The following is a 26,550-nucleotide window of genomic DNA, read 5'->3' as shown; positions in this document are numbered from 1 at the left end:
GCCCTTTACATATTCAATTGCATGATACCTGAAATAAATGTTGGCACAGGGGGGTGCAGTGACTAGAGATTCAACAACGCAGAACGCAAGCTGAGAAGCCAGTCTGCCACCCCTGTCTGCATGCCAGATGACAGCTCCACCACCACTAACACTGTGTCGTGTTCATCCCTGTTGTGCTTAACCTAACCTGGTCGGTATGTATCCCCGCATAATCAGATCTAGTGTTAGAGAGCCGGGATACCTTGTCTGTGTACACACTGTGTAAGGAGAACTGATATTTATCTCATTCTGTATACTTTCTATAGAAAAGGGCTTGACAAATCTTTTTTAAGTATTTAATCCAATGCCAAAAGAAAATTCTCTTGCAGATATTTATGTCTTTGACGAATACTGAAATTGCTTGATTTCATTCAAGATGTTTGTATTGTAATATTTTATATAGGCCTATTATCTCCACTACACAGAAACTTTTTTTTTTTAAGATGATAAAAATCTATTGGGATTCAGACTTATTGAAAAACAGAAACAACTTACATTTCATTATCATTTTAGTGAATGCAGTATTAGTAATGAATGAAATATATATTTTTTTTATAGTCTGATTTGCTAAAACTTTATCATATAAAAAAGTTTGTCAGTATCTGTGCCTGGTAACCTGTTCCCACCTATATTTGTTTTTTTTGAAAGATGGGACATGACAGGAGCATTGCGATCGGAAAAACAACTGAATGTCACATAGCATGGTAGGCCTGTTGCTATGGTAACAATGTTTGAGTTGCCGAAGTTACAGTTTCCATATGGCGAGTGCTTAATAGCTCTCTTGGCTACATTTATTGTGCACACACTGTTAGCATTGGCACGTTTCGTCTTTGATTCTCTGTCGATTTTTGTATTGTTTTCTTACCTTCACGTCAATTGTCAATGAATGTTTTAACATCAGCCATTTTAACGACAATTGTTAGCTACCATCAGCTGGCAGCATGTTCGTCCATATTGGCAACATGGCACTGTAGTTCCAAGCTTGGCCGCTTAACTGTCATGTCCCATCTTTCAAAAAAACAAGTATAAAGAGAATTCATTCTTCTGTATGCATATATTCTAGTCACAAATATTTGAAGGGTACATGGGGAAAAAGATGGACGTCACATTTCTGTTAAGGATGATATCATTATCTAATTCAATAGATTACTACGGTACAAACTTTAGTGTTGTTCTCATCAAAACTGGTAAAAAGGAGAATTATCAACATGGATACAGTCATCCTTTCCTTCAATTTCAGCAGGAACAGTAATAAAGTCTGCAATAATATACTAAATTAGATCATTATTTCACCCTTAACAGAAATATGACATTCATTGTTTTTCTCCTTTAGCCTTCATTTGTTTTGTTTCACTCAAACCATTTACTTACTGAATGAACAATACATACAGGTTATCCGTCATTTTGATATAGTGAGGCTTCATTTCGGACTAGTCCTTCCTTACATTTTGTGTTGAATTGCAAACCGAGATTCTTTTTTTAAGAATGTTAGTAGATCAATAAAACATTTGGAAGACTTGATGAAGTTGGGACAGACTATTGAGTATAAAACTGTGTGTTTTATAATACATACGCAATTGAAACTTTCGGATTGAATTATCCTGTGTATGCATAATGTAACACAAAATAACATTTAATTAAATATAAGGTCATTGAAGTTCTGGAGAATGTCAAGCCCTTTTTTGAAGTATTGACTGCAAATGCATAAAAACACCTAAGTTCATGTCCATTCACTTGTTTTTAATTATCACGATTTAAAAACTGTTGCTTATACTGATTGTTGTTATAGATAAGTGTTGTAATTTATTTTTTGAGACATCTAATGAAGTTCATGATTATGACTTGGTAACATTCAGGGAATAATTACATAAGAAAAGGAATTTGTGAGGTTATGAAAGCAACAGATATTTCTTTTGCGAGTGAATGCATTACATTTCTCGTGAAGATAATGTCGTCTTCACGATCTTCATTCCATTATATTGTAAGCCTTCATATGTCACCATGTAAATAGATGGTTTGGATAGATAAATGTGGAAGTCATGGTAAATTTTGTTTTTGGGAGTAGTGTCAAGAGAAATTAGTTACTTGGTAGTGTCACAGTCTAGTATATACAGCTACGAAGCTCAATATGTAGGAAATATGCATCCATGGATAGTTGCTAACCACTAGGATCCCTACTATCACCTCATCACAGACAATGCGAAATAGTACTGGCACAGTCTATTGTTCCTAGTACCCTCAACAACTCAAGCTTCGTGACTGTATATACTAGACTGTGGTAGTATCATGTATGTATTGAAGGTGATGGTCATTTGTTACCTCATGTTCATCATTGCATTTATTTATTCTACTGTTTCCTGAACTCTGAATTGATATACCGGAAATCAAGTGATACAAAATCAATTATTTTGTTGTTCTGTGATTGTAATATAGTATAATGATCTTGTTTCCTTCCATGTGCAGCATAACACATAATTTTCTAAAAAATAAGGAGTATGTAATTGCAGAAGAATATATTTATTGTATATACCTACTCCAAAATTCTTAGTTATTTGTATGTTATGTTATAAAATAAACCATTAATATCAGAATATAATTTATTTATTCTACAGAATTGGACACTTATTGTCATATTCGTTTTGAATGTAAGACCTATTATGTCATATTAAAAGTAAACTTGAACAAAACTTTAAATATTATTTTTAATCTTGCTAAGAGATACACAGAGTGATTATTATAGACTTAAACTTTTTACTTTAGATCGCAATTGAATGGACACTGCTCAGAGTTCGAAGGACTTAGTGTCTAACTTAAAATTTTCATTTTAGATAGCAATTGAAAAATGTTAATATATTACCGGTATTTCTTCTGAGGGCAAAGTGCATGTTCAGCAGTTGATGTGAATATGGGACACTCAGTAGGATCACATGTAAGGTCTTATGCTGCAAACCAGGAGGTCCCAGTGGAGTCATAGTCTTTATTGATGTAATTTTTCCTGCCACACTATGGCCCTTGGGGTTACTCAGCCTCTAAGAGAGGGTATCAGGGATATTTCCTTGGGGCCATACTGGCAGCATATAAGACTGACATCCCATCACCTTAAGGGCCTTTTGGACTCTGTAATGGGATAGCCTTGTTTTTGATGTGAATGTACACTTCTGTGCTATAAGAGAGGATATTTCAATTTTATGGGTGGCCGAAATCATGTTGAGAATTAATATGATGGTATTGCATATTTCAGAAGTTCAGGAAACACGATTGTATTGTTTGTTTAGAGTTTATTTTTAATAATAAATTTTCAGTAGTTTTGTTGTGTGTTCTACCCATTGTATGATGATAATAACATTATAATGTTGTTTTACAAAGTTCCATTTGTAATTTTCTCTCACTTTATATTATTTTCATGCTCAATTCGTGCTTTCATGTGGTTTGGTGAACATATTTGATTCCGAAAAATGTATTGTCTGTTGATATCAGCTGACTTAACAAATAATTGCTTCAATAGAAGTAATTGTAGAAGAGTGAAGTTATATTTGTGAAGAGTTGTTTCCGATTCAGAAGATATAACACATTGTAACTTGGAGCAAGATATATTAATTTCAGGATATCTATGTTACTATTGTAGCACTTTCCACCACTTCTAATACAAATGGCAGCTATAGTCTTGTGTAAATATATGTACATAAATGTAAAACTGTTTTAGAATTATTATTGAGGATTGAAAATGTTTCTCTATGGCATTGTGATAAATGAAGAATGGAGAAAGGCAATTCTTTGTTTATTTAGTATTAGGTATGATTTTTATTGTAATATGAGGAATATTTTACGAGTAAAGCCCCTTCATTTACGTATAGAAATAAGATTGAAATTGTTTCCCTAGAACATTGTGATAAATGAGTTGAGAAAGGCAGTTATTTCTTTATTAATAATGTTATACTTTCTTATTGTTGTAATCCATGGATTATTATATATGGACAGGTATATGAAAAGGTCATTTACAGAACAGTTAGATCTATTTCTTAAAGAGATTCGATAATTCTTTATGTATAATTCAGTGCCAAATATAAGTTGCATGTACTGGAGGCAAGCTTATTTATGAAAAGATGGTATCTGTAAAGAAAGTACCCTACTTACTGTATATGTGAAAAATCATCTTGAAATGACAGTACTATCCTTAAAGAAAAACAATAAATTCAATTTTTGTTTTTATTTAAATTAATAGAAACAAAACAACTGTAAAATTGGAGATATAAGTTATAGATTTAGGGCGGCGTTGGCAAAATGAGGTTTTGAAGCAGTAATTTTCGACAGATGGCTAAATTAGTGTGGAGCTGTTGAACTGTGCTATTATGATAACAACGAATTACACAATGTCACCAACATGATGGAACATTACGTACGGCCCTTATGGTATGACTTATGGCTACTGTGAGTATTTTCGTAAAAGACGAGTTATTTCCCCTGGACCAAAATCACTTCTCTTTTATTTCACATGGCTCGGTACGGCCCGGTCTGTAGTAGCTATAGTTCCGTCGCTCTAATTTCCGGCAGCCAATCACGTTGCAGGTCGGCTACATTTAAACTTGTGCATCTTGTGATTCGCTGATGAAGAAGTTAAGCATTTCCTAAGGCTCGATAAATACTTAATATAATCGCCCACCATTTTGGCTCTTTCGTTTGCGTTTGCAGAAAGGACACGAGGACGTTATTTGCTGCTCAATTATTTGCTGAATTACAGTGTGTTTGATTTATCATAGGAGTTACGACATGATAATATTTAACGGTATGGCAAATAGATCCCTCGTCTGGTAGCTTGGCAACGAAAGAACAAAAATGGCGAACGATACTACCTACCTAGACTTTATAGAGCCTTGACTTCCTAAGACGTAAGCAAAGAGGAGGAGTCACGCCGGGAATAACAATGTTGCGACTATAGTAGCCTATGGTTAGCACTGCTGTATTACATTCATTCTCCAATTGTTCCCAACTGATGTAATATGAATGTCCCTCTGGAATTTGAGGGCAAAAAGAAGCGAGGAATAAGAAAGCTGCTGATATTGTGTGAATTTTATGAGCATTAAGGTTAGTGTAGCTAATTACAAAAAAAATTTCAGTAATTTCAAATACAGTATCTCTAAAAATCATTTTTAATGAAAGTGAAGTGGAGTATGTGATGATTAGGGACCGGATTTTTATGTAATATGAAGGTGTGAAATATGTACATATTTGTGCAAGAAAAATAATCTGAATATGTACCAAAATATGTAAAATCATGAAAATATTTAATATCAATATCTGGCAGGTACAGGATTGATAAGACTCTCCACTTGTGATTTCATAGAGTACCCGACTTTTTTGCCGGACACTTGACACATTACTATTTTTCCATCTGTAGTGAAAGCTTCGTCAATCGCAATCCATGATTTTATTTTTGTCGTTAGGGTTGAAGACACAGGGGTTATTTTAGTTAGTTAAAAGCAGTAGATAAACTCGCACTTTATACTGTAAGTACTAATACTAGAGAAGTGAATGAAATTAATGACATAACAGAACTGCAAGCACTGTTTCACTTTACTGGATTAGGAGAAAATAGGAGATGTGGGACACATGCATTTTGGCTGCTCCCTGTAAGAAACAATGTACCTACTAAAACCTCAAACTATAGGCATTTACAAACTGTTGTTTGTAAAGTGACATTTTTGTCTCATTCAGAAGAGTAGGATTATTCCAGCCGAGAACTATACTTTCTAATTGCTCGGAAAATCCCATTTCTGTATAGGTCTACTATTTATTTTAATCTTTCAACATCTTTCCAGTTTGTTCCTTTACTCCAGATTCTTTTCAAAAGTCGGCTACTTTATTGCGGCTCGTGTCACATTTGATACGGGTTTTCCCTGGAAGGATTAGGAAGAGGGTGGTTAAGGTTGCAATTTGCATGGGAACGGCTTGTTAAGGCATGTGCAAAACAATTATAGTTCGAGACAAATCATGTCGTCCTCGTCCCACTCCACCGCATGAAGGCAATGCTACTTTCTGAGTGATTTTTTTACAATACAAGGTAGTTGTATGAGAAAAGTTGCCTTTTGTTCACTCATATTTACAGTGGGCGGTATGGGGTGAGTGCCTCTATTACTTTCTGGAACTGAGGACGTTATGTTTCGTCCTGAAATATATCCTTTCTTGGGTAGGTAAAAAGGCTTTTTAAATCTGTGTATTTCAAATTGTAAACTTCCTCAGCAGAAGTTTTTATTTATTTATTTTTTTTTTTCCTTTTAGAGAAGTAGAAATGAATAAAACCCCTAAATATGTAGATTTATGTAATACCAAGCCATAATATGTAATGTGGGGTAAATATGTAAAAATATGTAGTATCAAATTTTAATATATTAGTGGTAATTACAGGATTCGCATAGATTTGTTATTTATATACGGTTAAGTTGAAAGGAATATAATATGTAATTACATAAAAATCTGGTCCCTAGTGATGAGCTAGACGTCTTGGCTACCCCTTTTTAACTGGAAGTGGGTGGATTTTAAACAAAGTCATAAAATTTAATTTAAAGCGTGAAGGGATATACAGGGTGATTCAGAAAGATGGAAACACTTTTAATTTGCTATATTTCCTGAACTATGTGTTGTATTTTAATTCTGTAAATTACATTTGATTGTACATACATGGAAGTTTAAAGATGTTCCACATGTCTGCCTCCGGCTGCACGGACAACATCTAGACGGTAGCTGAATTCGTCCCACACTCGTTGCAGAATGTCTTGCGTCACTGAGTTCACCGCAGCTGTGAGATGGTTCATTCAAATTCATGGGAAGAGGTGGTACATAAACTGCATCTTTTACGTACCCCCACAAGAAAAAATCACAGACTGTCAGGTCGGGGGACCTCGGTGGCCAGAAACTGAAGTGCCAAGTCTGCATTTCCCATGCGGCCTATCCATTGTTGAGGTAGAGATTCATTCAGAAAACGTCGAACATTCAGGTGCCAATGGGGCGGAGCTCCGTCCTGCTGAAAGATGTAATCTCCTGAATCTTCATTCATTTGAGGAACAAGCCAGTTTTGCAGCATTCTAACATACGTTACTCCAGTAACCGTATTTTCGTCAAAAAAGAAAGGTCCATAAACCTTTTTCAACGAAACGGCGCAAAACACATTCAATTTAGGTGTGTCCCGCTTATGTTCCAGTGTCACATGGGGATTTTGTAGCCCCCATATCCGAACGTTATGCCGGTTGACTTTCCCATTTATGTGAAACGTAGCTTCATCACTAAAATTTACACGAGACAGAAACGAATCGTCTTCTTCCATGTTTCGGAGCATAGCATTACAAAATTCTACATGCCGTACCTTATCGTTTGCGCGAAGAGCCTGTAGCAGTTGTAGGTGGTATGGTTTGTACACTAAACGGCGCCTCAGTACACGCCAGGCAGTTGTTTGCTGTAGCCCAAGTTCCCTACTTGCTCTACGAGTTGATTTCATTGGGCTACGCTCTAATGCGGTCCACGTTCTCCTCCGATACACGCAGTCGACCTGGGCTTTTACCTTTATTCAAAGAGCCAGTTTCGTCGAATTGTTTATTCCAATGATAAATGCTCTTCCTCGTTGGAGGTGTAACATTGAACTTACGCCGAAATGCACGCTGCACAGCAGTCACAGACTCGCTTCTACTGAATTCACGAACGCAAAAAATCTTATGTTCCATAGTAGCCATCTCGATTACAACTGACGTGGTATTCTACAGTGCAGCGTATTCGAAACAGCTGATGGTACAGTGCGGTGGGGCGCTCTAGTGGTAGTATTCGAAACTTTACACCTTCCTCTTTCAAATATACTCGACAGAATTAAAATACAACACATAGTTCAGGAAATATAGCAAATTAAAAGTGTTTCCATCTTTCTGAATCGCCCTATAATGCATATTATAAATTTACTGTTAGTTTGGGGAGCCTCCCTCCCAATAAAGGACTCCTCCCAGATGCAGACAGATTGTCACATCCCTTTGATGTCCATAAATGAGAGGTTTCACTGTATATCTGTATTTTTTCTTACGAGTTTGAAAACAATGTACGCTGGCAATGACCTTCAGTGAAGGGATTGTGTACTCCCTGCTGATGCAGCGTTGCATGATCTTATAATTCATGTATTTTAAAATGCACATTTTTCTGGAAAATTATTCAAAATGTAGCAAAATGGTATATGACTTTTTTGTTCTTTACTGAAGGAATCATCCACCAGAATTAATGACTTTACTTACGGTTCACCCTGTATAGTATTTTATGCATGTTTTGATGTTGGTGCTCCCAAACTGCAGGAAATGATAATTGCATATATATTTCGATATTCAAAGGAAGTAAGTCATAAAGCGTGTGTAAAGTGGAACAATTCATTTCATCATATCTCAAAATGGAGATTTTGGACGTACAGTAGAACTTGGTTATAGCGACCTCGTTTTGTGCGACACCTCGCCTATAACGTCAAATATTCTGTGGTCCCAACTAATTCCCCATAAGACATATGCTATCCTACCTTGCTTAATACGACAAACGTATATGCGTCTACCTCGCATATAACGTCATTTTCAACCTCAGTTTGGAATACAATTTTCTAAGAACCAAAGTATTTTAAGAAATATTTTGCTGAAATCTGGCAAATTCTTTACTGTTCCCTTCTATCATAGACCTCTGGAATGTAGGCAGATTCCCCATCCCATTGTAACCTGCCCGAATTCATGCGGTATTAACGGTACCTGCATGCTGTCAGTTTAGACAGTAAGTTCTCACTTAGGTGCACGCATTTTAACGCAGTATGGCCACTAAAAGAAGTGAGTGACACTTTAGAAGCCATTAGAATTGTGAACATTTCTATGAAGCTAGGAGAAGGAGCAGTGAAATTGCAACTGAAATAATGAACATAGAATTTACTTTAGAAAGTGTATATTGGGCAAGTAGGAGACAACAGAGTAAAATGACTGATTACTTCACTCCTCAGTAAATAAGTTTGGTGAGTAATGAACAAACTGTTTTAATACAGAATACTGTATTTATAATTGTACATGTATTTTATTGTGTTCATGGTATGCTTAAAAGTGAATACATAAATCTAAAATAAGCCTAATTATGTTTATTATTTTTCATTTTCCACCTCACTAGACTGATAATATGAATCTCGGTTACTACGACACTCGTTTATAACAACATAATTTTCAAGGTCCCTTGGATGTCGTTATAACCAAGTTCTACTGTGTTTCCTTCTGGCTTTTGAGGATGATGATGACAACCATGCTGTAAAATATTTGAATACATAAATAAATTGGAAAAGTCCACCTCCAGAGAAGACTTTTAATAATATATTGTGCAGCTTATATTAAAAAATGTAATTATAATTCAGTCTGAAAGACCTATATTACTCCGTTCACTTAAAACAGAATTGAGCCATATTCTTTGTCACTGCCTCTTTATATTCCTTTTAGGTATGTGGACCAAATTTGTGCCAAATGTTTTGAGATAATATTTTGAACTTAGGTGCTCGATTCTAGAGTGTAACTTCATTTTGTGTAAATATCAAAAGCATCTACATTGCCGGTAATTTTGTTCTATTCAGTAAGACACGTTCGAATTTTATAAATTACATAACGGAAAGCATTATTGGATAGATATAGTCTACTGTCTTCTGGGAAACAGAAAATATTGCTACCAATGCTCCAAAAGTGACAGGAAAGTAGGAAAAAATGGGTGTGATTTGCCGACTGCATCAAAAACTTTTGTCAGGTTTCTTTTTATCAGAAAAATGTGGAATCTGGCATTTGTTTTAGTAACTGAAAAGTTATTTCTATACCCATCAAGATTTAATTCATTGTTTTATGATGTTGTTGCTATTTCATTATAAATATTCCCAATTGTTTCTAAAAATTTGCGTTGTTAGAAGTAGCTTGTTAATATAGATAGATATAGCAAGCTTGTATTAGTAATTGTTTCATCTAATGGATTGTTTCATTCACATACAAATTCAAAATAATAGGAGCAGAGAAGTTGTAACGTAAATAACATTTAACTGTATTGAACTTTGTTTCAGTAATTTTAATGTTGTTCATAAACATTGTGCAGTGAATATTCTCTCCAAATTATGTCCTTTATATGTTAGAACAGTTACTGTATGTTCCTATTCACAAGCATAAACATTTAAAATTATGCATAAATAATAAAACTTGCTGCAATGTTAAATATACACTTGATCAATCAGGTGAACATAGACACATGTTTGACTTAAGCCGTGTGTAAAAAGTTTTATCATCTAGGCTGTGCATGTGAACCAAGTGGTACCAAGTAAATGGGTGCTATGTATTGAGGTGCACCAATAGAATAGTTCAATTCTTAATAGCATGAAAGATATTTGGGAGCTGATGGTATGGTGTAACACTTACTCCTTGTTTTATTGATTCTTATCTAAATGTTTTGAATTTAACATTTCATGTACAATAAAATTTTTACGAAATTGAATTTAGTGAGATTATTTTTATGTAAATCAGGCGAAATGTTTGTGGCAACAGAGTCATGAAATTACTCTAACACACTTTATTCAGGTTTGAATATACCTTTCTTGGTAATGTATGTTTTCCCAATATACCTTTGCCTCTTCCTCACATTATCATTCCAATACTCCACATTGAGGATGGTGTCAAGTAGCACCGAAACAGCTGTAAGCCACACATGCTTACATAATTAACAGGAGTAAGGTCGCCATTTAATCACTTATTCTTATTCACCTTTTTTAACTTAGAAAGTGAAACACTTCTGTCCAGTATCTGCCATTGTAAAAGCATAACCAGCATTGTTTGATGGAGCATAATATTCACATCATCTTTACAGACACTACGATCATAATATCCATGCTATACTCTGTGACATTATGTGGCTTTGGATAATGAACGTTATCCCATCTTAACTCACATTCGATAAAAATGAATTATGCAACATTTTTGTGGAAAGCCCTTCAATTAATGATTTTGGGATTTGATAAAAGAAAAATTGTTTCTTGTTACGAATTTTTGGGCCCATTTTCCATAATAGCATTCAACCACTGCTTCATTAATCATTATGAGTCACCGACATAGCTCAGTCTGCTAAGGCACTTGTCTGCAGATGCAGAGTTGCACTCGGGCATGGGTTCGATTCCCGGTTGGGCTGACTACCTGGTTGGGTTTTTTCCGAGGTTTTCCCCAACTGTAAGGCGAATGTCAGGTAATCTATGGCGAATCCTCGGCCTCATCTCACCAAATACCCTCTTGCTATCACAAATTCCATCATTGCTAAATAACCTAGTAGTTGGAACAGCATCGTTAAATAAGAAACTAAAAAAAATAATCATTATGCAGTGCAATGTATTTTGCCTCTTATGACCCATCAAGGGCAATGCCTACATTGAAAAAAAGAGGTGCAGCTTCAGCACATTGCTTGTAGATGGAGACAGGTAAATGACGGAAAGTTAAGTACCTGCCATTAGACCCCCCCTCCCCTAGAAAAAAAAAATTTTAATTGATTTTTCCAGACATGTTGCCAGACAAAAATATTATCTATCAGAGTACTAATACCATAAAATTTTTTAGGTTGCTATTCATAGATATTTTGCTAGCCCGCGCTACGAGTGTGCTAAACTAGCCCCGGCTATCGACTGATTACTTGTACAGGATTCGTATCATATCATATCGCTAACACAGATTTATGAATACGAAAAACTTTAGTTCACTGATAATCCACCGGAAGCCTGCGCTAAGAATGTCTATGAATATGACCCTAAGTGTTTAAAGGTTGCTGCAATGATATTGAAATATTTTGAGACAGAAACTATGACAGGAGTTCTATAAAATTAACTTTTAATATTTAATTCCCAAAATGTTTAATGGGGAGATAAGGACAGATTGTATTACATATTCGATTTTATTAATTTTATTAAATTAATTCTCTTTTAAATTAAATTGTTGAAGAATCGGCATATTTTTATGTGTAAAGCAAGGTATTGTATTCATCATATCATCAAAGCATCTTGAATTAATTACCCAACCATGGCTCTGTAGTTGTACCGGTAGTTTAAGTGTACAATAAACCTAATAAAATGTTTGTATTTGCAATGATAAACTAACTTTCATGTATACTGTATCACAATGAAATTAACACAAGATTGTTGGTAAAACATACAGCATAAAACATAACTATGATAAATCCTTATGTTAGGTTATGTCATCTGTTACCTATTTCCAAGTTCTGTATGCATTGTAAATTACTTGATGAATCTTGTAAAAAATATAATATATATTAATAGTATTTCCGTAGTTCAGATTTCTTACAATATAAACATATACACTTAACGTATTTGTGATAAATTTGTTTTTTAACTTTTTATTGTTCGTCATGATGGTAATTCTTAATATAACGTCACTAGCAATAAATAAGAAACTCATGAAGACATTTATGAGTCCAAACATTTTTAGAAATTTTACTCTCATTTTCTGTAGTATTCTATTATACGAAATAGTTGATCTGAAATATTATAGTACGTACAAATCCCTTTCCTGTCCATTTTTTGAAGTCATGTGAAATTATATGGAGAATGTAAGGCTGGCTAAGGTGATAGGAAATTGAATGAAAAAGTGACAATTCACGAAGAACTGTAGGTTTTATGTGCAAGCTTGTACTTTTTCTTATTTTATGAATTATGAAATATTTTGGGAATAAGAAGATGAAGATGAATGAAAATTTAGCGAAAAATTAGTATATTTATATGTGGTATTTGTAGATTAGTAATTAAAATGTAGGAGCTTGAATGCAATCATTATCTAGTAACATTTTGTCAGATTTCGTTACGTCATTCTGTCAGCACATAAAACTGTACAATTAGTGTACTGGTACTGTAAACTTCTGTGCTTTTTATTGAGAACCCAAGAGAAGCCTAGCTGTTTCCGTATCATTTTAAGCAATTACTGTTAAGATATGAATAGTTTACAGAAGAACAAAGAATTCTTTGTTTATCATCTTTTCTTCTTCTCTTACACTGTTATGCCAGGAGAAGTCGCCAGAAGTACTTAGACGGTCCGGAGGGGAAACAGTCGCGCATGCGCATCGCGCTGTTCACTGTAATATTCCTATTTCACAAACATCTACTGCACGTGTCTGAGAGTCTTTGCGACTTTGTGAAAATAATAGTGGCGTTTTAAATGTAGTTCTTTTGTTAGTTTCAACAGAACAATTGTTTTCAATATGTCACAAGTCTTTGTATTGGTTTAGTTATCATTTGCTTTCAGTGATCATATTGTTGATAATAATATAGTTAATGGACTTTATGTTATGTATACTGTTAGTTTAGGTTTATAGCAGTTTTTTGTTTATTGTAAATATGTCGACGAAGAGGAAACAAGGATTGACAATCTATAGCGAAGAAAGATATATTACTGCAAATATAAAATATAATAATTCTGTGATGAAGAAAAAGTACAATACTACCTTTGCATTCCTCTTACGAAACCAACAGCAAAGACAGAAAAGTACTCTAATCTATCCACAAGAAGAATACAGCGTATAAAGAATGAAATGAAAGACTGCACAGAAGAAAGTGCGTTGTCGACACCTGGGGGAGGCAAAAAAAGTGGAAATGTCTTGACTATCGAAACGTAAATGTAGATGACTTTGACCGGAGATTGTCAAAAGTATATAATTGAGAATATTTATTTGGTCAAGAAAGAGGGCCACCAGCGTAGGTCAGGAGGTAATGCAACTGCCGAGGTTATATCAGCGTTGCCGGTGTGCCGGAATTTTGTCCTGCAGGAGTTCTTCTACATGCCAGTAAATCTATTGACATGAGCCTGTTGCATTTAAGCACACTTAAATGCCATCGACCTGGCCCAGGATCGAACCCCCAACCTCGGGCATAGAAGGCCAGCACTATACCAACTGTGCCAACCAGGCTGATGCTAGAAGAAGATATCATACAAAAATACTGGAGTGCAAGATGACAAATGACTTCATTATCAAGTGCTAGACATTGGACCAACAACAACATGTTTAGTACTATTGTACAATTATAAACAAACTATTATATTATCATCACATGAAGAGATAAAGTGTCATATATCGCAGTTGTGCTCGGGCGTGGGTTCGATTCCCGCTTGAGCTGACTATCTGGTTGGGTTTTTTCCGAGGTTTTCCCCAACTGGAAGGCGAATGTTAGGTAATTTATGGCGAATTATCGGCCTCATTTCGCAATATACCATTTCGCCATAATCAATTCAATCGACACTAAAGAAGTTAGTAGTAATTACAGTGTCGTTAAATAATCAAGCAAAAAAAAAAAGTAGTACCAAGCTGCAACAAGCTTTTACCCTGCTACAAGCGAGAATTGATTTCAAATGAAAGACAACATTAAGACGAATACTGAAAGAAATGGATGTCAGATGGAAGAAGTGTGCATCGAAAAAAAAAATAATTGAAGGGGAAAGCACTCAAAATTAGATGTGAAGATATGTACAGAAAATAAGAAAGCTTAAGGAAATGAAAAAAAAAAAAAAACATTTTGTACCTGGACGAGATATGGATAGATAAGCCCACCAATTTAACGTTTCCCAAGAGCTGGCAGGATAAAAATGTTACGGGAGTTCTGATTACCGTAAATGTGTCCAAAAGACTCATTGTTGTCCATCAGGGTGGGGCTAATGGCTTTGTTGAGAGATTCTAGTTAATATACAAGACTGGAACAGCAACAGACGATTATCATGGACAGATGATATTCCAAGAATTTCGAAAAATGTGATAATGATAGTCATAGCGACAACACCGAAGATGCGGAATCTTTAATGTCTGACTTCATTCCCTTGTAGCCAAGTAAGCGGACCGAAGTTTTCAGGTCAGATTGTAGCGTAAAGTTCCCCCATCCCACCTATCTTCTCCTCGCTCCAACTTGTAGCGGGAAGACAATACATAGGCAATATTGTCTGTTTTTCTTCAGTGTTCCTTTTACGTCATCACACCATTGTCTCTGTGTGCGACCAATTGATCTTTTCCCTGTGGGGATCCTGTCTCTAGCTATTCTGACCATTCTGCTGTTTGTCATCCTATCAATGTGCTCATTGCATTCTATTCTTCTTTTTTTAACCCATTCTGTTATAATTGTAATATTGTATTTATCTCTTATGTCCTGCGATGAAAGAGTAATGGAACGGAGAAAAATTCTCTTCGGCGCCGGGATTTGAACCCGGGTTTTCAGCTCTTCGTGCTGATGCTTTATCCACTAAGCCACACCGGACACCACCCCGGCGCAGGACAGAATCGTCTCAGATTAAGCTCCAACTCTTGGGTTCCCTCTAGTGGCCGCCCTTTGCACTACGTCATAGATGTCTATGAACGTAGGACCGAAGTCCACACATGTACTGAGGTGCACTCGTTATGAGTGACTAGTTGGCCGGGATCCGACAGAATAAGCGCCGTCTTAAATCACAAAGTGATTTACGCATATCACTCATAACGAGTGCACCTCAGCGCATGTGTGGACTTCGGTCCTACGTTCATAGACATCTATGATGTAGTGCAGAGGGCGGCCACTAGAGGGAACCCAAGAGTTGGAGCTTAATCTGAGACGATTCTGTCCTGCGCCGGGATGGTATCTGGTGTGGCTTAGTGGATAAAGCATCAGCACGTAGAGCTGAAAACCCGGGTTCAAATCCTGGCGCCGGAGAGAATTTTTCTCCGTTCCATTACTCTTTCATCATATGATGACGCATAATATCTGCATGGAAATATCATATGTACTTCGGTACATTAAAATAATATATCTTATGTCCTGGTTTCTTAGTCTGTCTCTTAATGTCTTTCCTTCAATATGCCTTAAAATTTTCATTTCTGTGGTTTCCGACATTTTGTCTGTTTTTATCCGGTCTTGTTTCTGCTGAATAGGCTACAATGGGTATTTTCCTTGCTTTGGTCGTCATATAGTGTTTCTTGTTCCGAGGCTGTGCATTGGTACTCTGAGCATTTAATGATTTTTACCTAGGTAGGTCGCTGGCCTGATCTAGAACCTTCAACCTAGTTTTTTATTTTTCCTCCATAGTCTGGAATAAATGCACAATAATTACATCCCAGTTTCGCTTTTGGAATATTCTATTAAAGACAACCTCATTTCATACATAATTTCCTATCTCATATAAGTTAGGAAAACTTGAAAAATAAAATACACTTGATTTATCACTAGATTATGGATTTATATGCAAACTATAATTCTGTGGCCAGGAGGAAAAAGGTCTTAAGTCAATTTTTTGTGAAAATTATATATTCTGAAAGTAGAAACAATTCTCTACAATCTACTAAAATGGTTAAAGTCAAATAAGACTCCTGATTGGATTTATAGAGAGTTATCAAATGTCCTAAGTACTTTTTGAATCGAGCACACACAGAATAAAGGACTTAAGAATATTTAATACTTTATTCCCTATAAATATCACATGTTTACTTTCCATGCTGCCCTATTAAAAAGCTCTAACTTGTATTTTAGCTATTTTTTCACATACTGATGACTTTCTTTTTAAAATTTTAAGCCCAGGTAAAAACAGTCCTATATTGTTTAAGACCTATTTTGCATTCCTAATAATTTACATTTCCCATTTATTTTGACATGAAAAAAGTTTAAATAGTCCCTTCTTCTCAGGGCTTAAGTGCGGCTATTTTTGGAAATAATCAAGAGAATTGTTAAATGAGCAACATTACCTATTTTAGAAGAAATATAAACAAATAATATCCAGGAAAAACCTCTTAATTAAAAGAAAATCTATAATTGACACCAATTTCAATCTTTCTACTACTCTCCCGAAAAGTATAAAATTTTTACTTAAGACCTTTTTCCTCCCAGCCACAGAATTGTGTTGTTATAAAATTCTATAACATGCAAAAGTTTTTCTATGATATCTTGCTTGAGTTCCTTGCATGGATTTCATTATACATATAAATAAATACAATACAAATTTTCATGGGAAAATGCTTATGTACCTTTTACTGATTTTGCCTCTTTTGAAGCTAACATATTTAAAAAAATTAATTTTGCTTTACAGTGATGGATACTGGAAAAAAGATAGATAGGTGCATAGCTTTACTATGCCGCATATCTTTATGTAGACCTACATGTGGGTACTATCACACAAGTGAAGTACTAGGAGAAAAAAAACAGTAACTTCAAAAATCTGCATCTCAGAAACATCTGAGTATCACGTCATGTCAAAGCCACTTATATTATTGTAGTAGCTCTGTTTCTGCTACTTACTGACATGAATTTCCACCCTAGCATGTGGCCTTAAACACTGTCCTGTACTCTCGTTTTCTTTCAGCTTCCAACATATGTGATGTTTTCTAAATCCTTGTGTCCTCGGTCACTGCTCTCGATGCATTTGTTAGTTGTTATGGTATTTTGTTCCAAATTTCTTTGGCACATTTGAAATTTTTACTACGACTACTACAAATTTGATCTCCTAATTTAACTTCCAGATGAATGATATTTCTATCCACTGATAGCATTGTCTTTAAGTTACAGAATGAGGTACTGTTTGCTTCTGTATTTGAAGTCATAATGATGCAATCAGCTTTGACTCATACTGAAGCACCATGCCAAGATTACTAAAGACTGTCATTTTCACTGCACTTCCCCTCGTCTCCCTCGTGTATCTGGTCCATCCAGTTTATGTACGAGGGGGATCCAGGAAATAACGACCGTTTTGTTGTAATACTTAAAAAAATATATATTTATTTGAAAAAACAAAGTCTGTTACATAACTTAAGTTTCCTTTACTTCTCTACATAATCACCACCTACATTTAAACATTTGTCGTATCTGTTCACTAGCTTTAGAATTCCCGTGTTATACTCCTCTGTCGCCAGTTCATTAAACCAGGTGTTCACTGTCTTCTTCAACTCTTCATCACTTCCAAAACGATCCCAAAAGACAGTAGCCATGACTTTTTGTGTTGAGAGAGTCTGTTTGAATTTTCTCGGTTTCTTGGGTGATGAGGGATGATGCCACTGACATGATTGGCGCTTGGTCTCTGGGGTGTTGTGAGACACCCAGGTCTCATCACCAGTCACAATTTGATCAAGAAAGGCGTCTCCATCTGTGTGATATCGCATCAAGAATGTCAATGCTGAGGCCATTCTCCGAGTTTTGTGTTGGTCACTCAGTTGCCGTGGAACCCATCGTGCACAGATTTTGTGGTAGCCAAGATGTTGCGACACAATTTCACCAAGCAAAGAACGAGAAATGTCAGGAAAGGCAATATGCAATTCGTCGAGTGATGTGCGCCTGTCTTGCAAGACTCTGTCGTTCGCTTTAGTCTTCAGGTCTTCTGTGATGAGTGATGGGCGTCCGGGTCGAGTTTCATCGTGGACATTTGTTCGCCCATTGTTGAACATTTCGCACCATTTTCTCACATTTCTTTCATTCATTACAGTAGCACCATACACTTCTTTCAATTGCCGGTAAATTTCTGCAGGTTTCAAATGTCGGGCATTCAAAAATCGAATCACACTCCTCACCTCACAGTCGGCGGGATTATCAACCACGTCGTTAATTTTGAAGTAACACAAAATGCACAATGGCGACTTGTTGCAACCAGTACTCACAACATTATGAGAACACATGTTAAGGAAGCCAGTTGACCTTCAAACAAGGAAGGGGAGTCAGCTGCGCGGCGGGTATGCGCGAACGGTCGTTATTTCCTGGATCTCCCTCGTATTATTAAGAAGCGACATCTAGCCTCTATCCAACTGTAAATAAAACATTGACGTAGCTCTTACAGTTTCCACGCAGTAGTATTTCAAATTTTGGACTTTTTGGGACATGGAAAACTCCATACATATCCTCTCAACACACTTGGGGAAGAACATAGTTCTACATAAAAATCGTAAGCATATTAGTATTTAATGCTTAGGTAAACATGGAAGCTGTACTCTTCTCAGTTTTTGCAATATAATAATTATATTGTGATATATAAAGAACATTTTTCACTACATAAAATGTTCTTCAGTGGTAGACATTGAAGTTTACTGAGAAAAAATCTGTGAATTATTTTACTACATACTGCAATAACAGAATATACAATTAATTTTAATTACATAATTTGACTCATATGTCTGAGGAAGTGCAAACAAAAGAACAACTAATAATAATAAATCAATTCTAAAAGACTTTGTCTTGTTGCAACCATGCTACTCTTTCATCTGCTATCTAAATTCTTCATAATTGTTAATTTCATTCTACTAAGCATGTCTGAAGTATTTTCTTCTCAGTCTTTTCTTCTTCCATTCTTGCCAAGTATTTTCTCCAACAATATATGTTAAGTCTGATATTATGAAGAATGAATTTCGTTTTCCTAGTCTCTAATTTCTTCTTATTTTCATTTACCCTCATTAAAACTGCAATATATGACACTTTATCTCTTCATGTGATGATAATATAATAGTTTGTTTATAATTGTACAATAGTACTAAACATGTTGTTGGTCCAATGTCTAGCACTTGACAATGAAGTCATTTGTCATCTTGCACTCCAGTATTTTTGTATATCTTCTTCCAGTGTTAGCCTGGTTGTCACAGTTGGTATAGTGCTGGCCTTTCTGCCCAAGGTTGGGGGTTTGATCCCGGGCCAGGTCATGGCATTTAAGTGTGCTTAAATACGACAGGCTCATGTCAGTAGATTTACTGGCATGTAAAAGAACTCCTTACTTAATCACTTACTTACTTACAAATGTCTTTTAAGGAACCCGAAGGTTCATTGCCGCCCTCACATAAGCCCGCCGTGCAAGATTAATCCAGTCTCTATCATCATATCCCACCTCCCTCAAATCCATTTTAATATTATCCTCCCATCTACGTCTCGGCCTCCCTAAAGGTCTTTTTCCCTCTGGTCTCCCAACTAACTCTCTATATGCATTTCTGGATTCGCCCATACATGCTACATGCCCTGCCCATCTCAAACGTCTGGATTTAATGTTCCTAATTATGTCAGGTGAAGAATACAATGCGTGCAGTACAGAACTCCTGCAGGACAAAATTCCAGCACACCGGCGATGCTGATATAACCTCGGTAGTTGCAAGCTTTGTTAAATAAAACATAAGCTTTAATCTTCTTCTAGCAATGCTGTTTATCTTTTCAATGTCCATTTCTTCATTTGGATAACACAATACACAGATGGATGTATGGGAAATTTCTCTCCTTTGCAGGTGGCTTGTCAAACAATATGACCTCTTATCAACCTGAACATCGCAACACCAGATTTACATGGCCCTTGAGGTATTATCTCGGGGTCAGTGTATAAAATTTCCCTTTTATTTTTTGTTCCATCCGAATTTTTGGACAGATCTGAATTTACTTTTGATTAGTTGTTTTAAAGAATAAAATAGAAGTCTATTATTAGATGGTTGCAAACAGTGCCCTTTTAGCCAGAAGGTCTTCTGTTTCATTTCCCCTTTTATCCCAGTGGGAAGAAATCTTTGTAATTTTTTAGTTTACTTAGGTATATATCATATATCATTTTCTCACAATCCTGAATTTTAGCCCCTTTTGTAAACTTGTGAAATTATAGCTTTGTACGACTGTCTTTGAAACTGCGAATATGACAGCGTTTTGGAATTTACTTAATCTATATAAGAAGTTCTGCAAAGGTATATAAATAGCAGTAGCTCCTTCAAAATTCGTTGTATATTCTGCTACAGGATAATAAAATGAAAAGAGAGGACATGTTCCTCCAGCTCATATGAGTACAAAGTTATGTATTTCTGTATTAGGAAAATAACACTTCCAGTGCTCATGTAGATGCTGTGTCACTGCTAAATTCATTGGCGAGATCTTTATCCCATTGGAATTACATTATTTGTTATTGGCTAGGCACACTTATAATACATTATAATTAATTTTATCCGTATTTTTATGAATATCTCATTATTCGTTTTTGCATGTAAACTGAACTCTTTAGTCACTGTAGTTTTCGAGATGTAATATTAATAATTATGATTATGACTAACAATAGAAAGAAAACCAGCAATTTAATTTTTTTTTTCTTTTTTGCCAGTGTGGAAATAGGTGAAAAAAAAAAAAACAATTTTCATTTAGAATACTGGAATAATTTACATAAGGTAAATATAATCACATTTAAAAAGATTGTATGTAACTAACATTGATCACGTTTACACAAACATGTAACGTATCAGATAATGTATCACAATTAGTATCTAATATGTCTCCCGAGAGGTATGATAAATTCTGTACAATATTAAGACTATCATGGCATCTGTTGATAGTAGTATGAGTGTATAGTAGCTCATATGATATTTAATTTGAAGAAGATTCTGACTCCACGCCTACATAATATGTTGTTGATTCAGTGATCCTTAATCATTAGAATTTTTACTTTCTGGATTACAAGAAAATGTTTGTGTAAATATAAATATAAGAATGCCATATCTGTAAAAGATCATACTGTAAGTTTAAGGTTATATTAAAAATAATCTTTGTTTTTTTATGTTAATATTAATAGGATTTCTGTTGCTTCAGTGTAGTTTCTGTTGAAGCTATACCTAATTGACTTGGCATAGTTGGTGGAGCAAGGTTGAAGATTCAGTTCTTATTGAAGACAGGTGTTTTCTTTTCGTCATTCTGTTGAGAATGTAAGTTTTTTTTCTTGGCATTTCTCCGTAGTCTGTGAGGTTATCACAGCCACCTTCCTTTCTTTCAACAGAGCACCATTTAGTGTGGTACTTAACAGATAAAAGTGATCTATTGCATAAGATGACTGATGACTAAGGGTGTGATTTTATGGTGAATATTCTACCCTGATTTCGGTGGTTAAAATGGTTTAATTTCTGTGAATATTTTGTAAGAAAACAAGCAATTTCGCACACTAAGTAAAACTTAAAAAATAATAAAATCCCTTTGAAACTAATAGAAAATTGTTTACATCATTAATTAAATTCATATATATTTTTCTAAATTATAGACATCAGCTCAAAGAATTTGAGTGACCACAAGGGTCCTGAATACAATAAACTTGTACAATATAATGTGATGTGATTCATTAAAGAAAAAAGAAAGTTAATTGTTGAAGGCAAATATAAGTGGATTAATTGAAATAGAGATGATGATGTAATATTTGAAGAGAATTCTTGATAATATTTATAAGAATAGACATTACATAATCAAAAGGAATGTGAAGTTCCTTAAGATAATTCCATGTGAATTTTGTAATTGAATCTCTACTGCCAAACAGCAAACCAATGACAGACCATTGTTTAAGAGGGACGTTGTACTTTTGAGAAAGATACGGCAGACAAGGTTCATATATAGACTTCTTCTCAATATCAACTTCGGTGGCCTGATTTAGGTTTCTTTCGAAACGGATAGTAGGGTCAAGAACAAGAGATTTAATTTCATTCTACTGTGAGGGGGTGACGTCACTGCTTTCTTGATCTCACGAAGGCAATTATTGCAGGAAAGAGAAATGACCACTGTCTGCTTGTATTGTTCACTAGAAGTAGTCCCTGAAACTATGCGTACATAATTTCCAGATGTTACATGCATGTAATGCTGAAGGATCAAATATGTAGAAATGTTCATGTCTATTTTATAACGAAGACAATGTTCACGGTTTATTTGGAAGGAAAAGTCTTTTTTGGTGCTTTTTTTTTATCGTGATTATGAAGTAATTTCGTGAATTTCTATCAATTTCTAAAAAAATTCGAGGATATATTTCACTTAATTTTGGACTTTCATTAAGGAATTTGCATTTTACATGCATAAACGTGAGTTTCGCGTATATAGTTCATACCAAAAATTCACACACCTACTTATGACATATGGAATGTGTTGAGGAATTATGTACACTAAAAGCTGAAAATGCCACGGAGTATATTAGGATGGCTTGGAGTCTGTTTGGGAGGATTTTAGATCTGATTCACAAGATTACAGAATGTTGTTGTTTTCTAATGCCAGGCGTTTGACAATAAAATCATTTGACCTCTTGCACTCCAATATTTTTCAAAGATATTACCATGGTCAGCTACTGAAGCACAGATTACAGAATGTAATAATAAATAACTGAGTTACATTTATTTTAACACTATTTCCGTTCTCGTTCTTGTTTCCGTCTTAAGTAAGAATGATGAAAATGCTTCACAAATATTTCAGAGAAAGATTATCGGACGCATATACGGTCCAATGTGTGAAGTGGGCACATGGACAATTAGATCGAATTCTGAGATTAGCCTAATATTGAAAATAGAGGATTTATTAAGACATGTCAAAGCCCTGAGAATTAGCTGGCTGGGCAATATAGAGAGGTTGGATAAAGAGAGAACACCAAATTCCATTTACATAATGATATATTAGTTAGAAAGGAGGGAAGACCAAGGAAAAGATGGCTGCAGGACGTGAAATAGGATTTAAGGAGAAGGGAGTTAGAGATTGGAAAGGTGCAAAAAAGAGAAAAATATGATTGGAGTAGGATTGTGAAGGGGGCCATAACCCATCAGGGGATGTAGAGCCATGGAAGAAGGAAGGAAAATAAGAGTTGTAGTGAGAAAGAACAATCCTAATACAGATTTTTTGTGTGCTGGGTTACTGCAGGTTAAAACTATAGTCTTGATCAAGGCACCTCACAAGATTGAAGTAAACCCTGCAGGCACATGGAAATAATAATATAAAAGAAATAATGTGATGCAAACATGATATAGGTCTCGCAAGCAGGGAATACCGACAGAAAGAATGCGAATCAAACAATGCGATAAGGAAGAGCGAGCGACAGGAAAGGTCACGAGATAGCTTGAATGATATTCAAGAGTACAGTCAGAAGAGAAATGACATCAATATAATCAGTCTTGCATTGTGATAGTTACATTACAGCTTTAGTTTGTTTCATAGCATGTGAATACGTGTCTTGTATCGCACGGTATTATTATTTCATTCGTAAACATACAGTATGTTGCGCGTTTAATTAGCTTCGAATTTTTCTCTTGCTGCGTTCTTTATTTCCACAGCGATGTCCTCATTTGTTCATCTTCTTGGAAGAGGCAGTACTTCCATCGGTTCGCACCTCTCCCCCCTCGGCGTGCCTACAAACACACGTCAAAACAGACAGCATCGCCACCATTGCTTTTCGGTAATCGTTCCTTGCGCAAGCTATAAACAGTGTGGTCGTTATCAACATGGATTTTTCCTGGTTGAGACAAGTTACCCTGTTCACCCTTCATCCCCCTTAATGCGTTCTGGACATGGAATAAAGCTGCTTTGATGACACATGAGAGATTTATGTCTGCAGTTTAACATTGTAAGTGTATATCAGTTGTTTCTACCAGTCTTTGTATAATCTACCATTCTTCAGCCATGCTCTTCCAACATTAGTCTCAGTATTGAGTTATTTAACTACATAAGTGTGTGTTTATGGAATGCAGAAAGAAATTCTTACACTTCGATGTAAGAGTTTTATAAAAGAAAAGAATTGGAATAAGGTATAATGTATTTTTTTACCCTCAAACCCTAAAGGGCTTAAGGGTTAAAAGTATGAGTGATTAGACTGTTAAGAGACTGAGAAATGTGGAATTTTTAAGGTTAAGATCCCGAAACTGTGAATGTATGTGTTGGTATAAGTTAGTTAATGAATGCTGCTTAAAATGGAATATTTATAAGACTGATTGTTAGTAGCTCTTCAAACAATTTTCTTGAAAGGATATTTCTTATATTCTTACACTGTGATGTGTGTCATAAGCACTGCAGCAATATGGGGCTATTCTAAATTAGTTACCAAGAGGAAAAGGTAATTGAGGGTTCATGTAATTATTAAAACGTAACACTTGTTTCAGTTGAATTTTATCTGAACCAAAATATAGATTTGTGCAAACACACAGAATAACAAGTAACATTTTTTTTCCAACTTAAAGAACTTGCAAATAAAATGTTATTTTAACCAATTTATGTGCTATGTGTACCATACAAGTGATTCCTTATTATAAGTATTGAGTATTTCAGTACTGACAAAACAACATCCTGTTTGAGTTCAGTAGACAATTTATATTTACTACACTATTTAACACTAAAACCAGTGTTTGTTTTCCTAGCGTCATGTGAACATGGGCGGAGATTCATTGCAACAAAGGCGATAAGCTAAAGAGGCTCGCTAGTTGGACAGTGCATTAAAGGTCATCCTTCAAGAATGGTGTGGATACCTATAGATGACATGAAAGCATAGAACTCTACTCCCTGTCCTCTAAGCACCTTCATGGCATATATAGGGGATATTTTTACCTTTTATAATTTGCATAGATTTTAATACATAGTTGCATTCATTTGTTTGCAAAATGGCAGAACGAAATATGCCATCGAAAAAAAAAAAAAAAAACGAGGAAAATATGAAAATATGACTTACATTATTGTCAAGATTTCTCGAATAAAACAGGTATTGCTGTAATTCGTTTAAAAACTTGAATTTTTTTTCCCCTGTTTTTTCGTGATTCAGATTTTTTTTTTTTTTTTGAGGTTATGGGAAGAAGTATAAATAAATAATGCAAAAAAATGGCAAAATCAGTATAGTTTGTATTATCACATCTCGCAAATTTCACAGATCTAATGATACCGTTTAATTTACTCGAGGCTAAAAACATTGTACAACATTACAATTAATGCTTGTGAGAAACTGAGGACAATGGAATTGGTTAAGTGCATGGTTAACAAAAACCAAATTCATTATCTTTTCTGTATTTAGTACTTACTAGAAAGAAGAGTAACATTAATCAGCTAGTGGAATAATACATAATTTGCTCTTGTAAATTGTAAATTTAATATATATTCACAACAGAAAACAAGTTGTAAATAAACAAATCTAACAGTATGCTGTAGCACTTGAATATATTAAGAGTAGTTGTACATGCATACATACAAGCGTTTTTAATGAGTAACTAATTTAGGAAAGCCCTATGTATTTGTGTGTCCAGAATTCAGCATCTTATTTGACATAAAAATTGAGTATTTAGTGGTAATGGGTACGTGTCACTTTTGGTCAGATATAATTACTTTCATTTATTGTGTCTTAATAACTTGTCATTAACTCAAAAATAATGTAAAATGATTTTAACAATACAAGCTAGTGTATGGTGCTCAGAAGTTACCTTCTTATGTTAGGTTATGAAAGCACTATGAGGCATAAAATATGTATGGCAGGTATAAATGAAAAGCATTAAGTTGTAAATAGTTACAGGAAAACTATGTTTGTAGAATATTTTATTTTGAGCAAAATTACGAAAATATGAGAGCTAGAAATAATTAAAAAATCTTGTAATGTATACTAGACCATTCCATGGTGCATAAATAATTCTAAGTTTTATTATAGTGAAATGTAATTAAATTAGCTATACAGTACTCGTTCATTTTGCAATTTGGAGACCACACTGGACATTTGAAACATTTTAATAAAAAGAAAATATGGTTGTTTTATCTCA

At 35.0% G+C, this 26,550-nt stretch overlaps 1 protein-coding gene and 1 non-coding gene across 2 annotated transcripts in view; one reads left to right on the top strand and one right to left on the bottom strand.

Moving 5' to 3' along the window:
• The window catches only part of LOC138692995 (guanylate kinase-like), a 60,944-nt gene extending 34,394 nt beyond the window's left edge, over positions 1-26,550 (top strand). Inside the window, exon 5 of the mRNA XM_069816492.1 lies at positions 50-26,550. Coding sequence (XP_069672593.1) covers positions 50-66 — 17 coding nt within the window. The 3' untranslated portion in view covers positions 67-26,550. The remainder of the gene's footprint in view (positions 1-49) is intronic.
• On the bottom strand, positions 15,266-15,337 carry TRNAF-GAA (transfer RNA phenylalanine (anticodon GAA)). Its single transcript has one exon. It is a non-coding gene; the product is annotated as a tRNA-Phe (tRNA).

The sequence above is a fragment of the Periplaneta americana genome, chromosome 2 (assembly GCF_040183065.1).
Source record: "Periplaneta americana isolate PAMFEO1 chromosome 2, P.americana_PAMFEO1_priV1, whole genome shotgun sequence".
In the NCBI taxonomy this organism is placed as follows: domain Eukaryota; kingdom Metazoa; phylum Arthropoda; class Insecta; order Blattodea; family Blattidae; genus Periplaneta; species Periplaneta americana.
The sequence above is the reverse complement of the archived record's forward strand: the minus strand, read 5'-3'. Positions and strand labels throughout refer to the sequence as shown.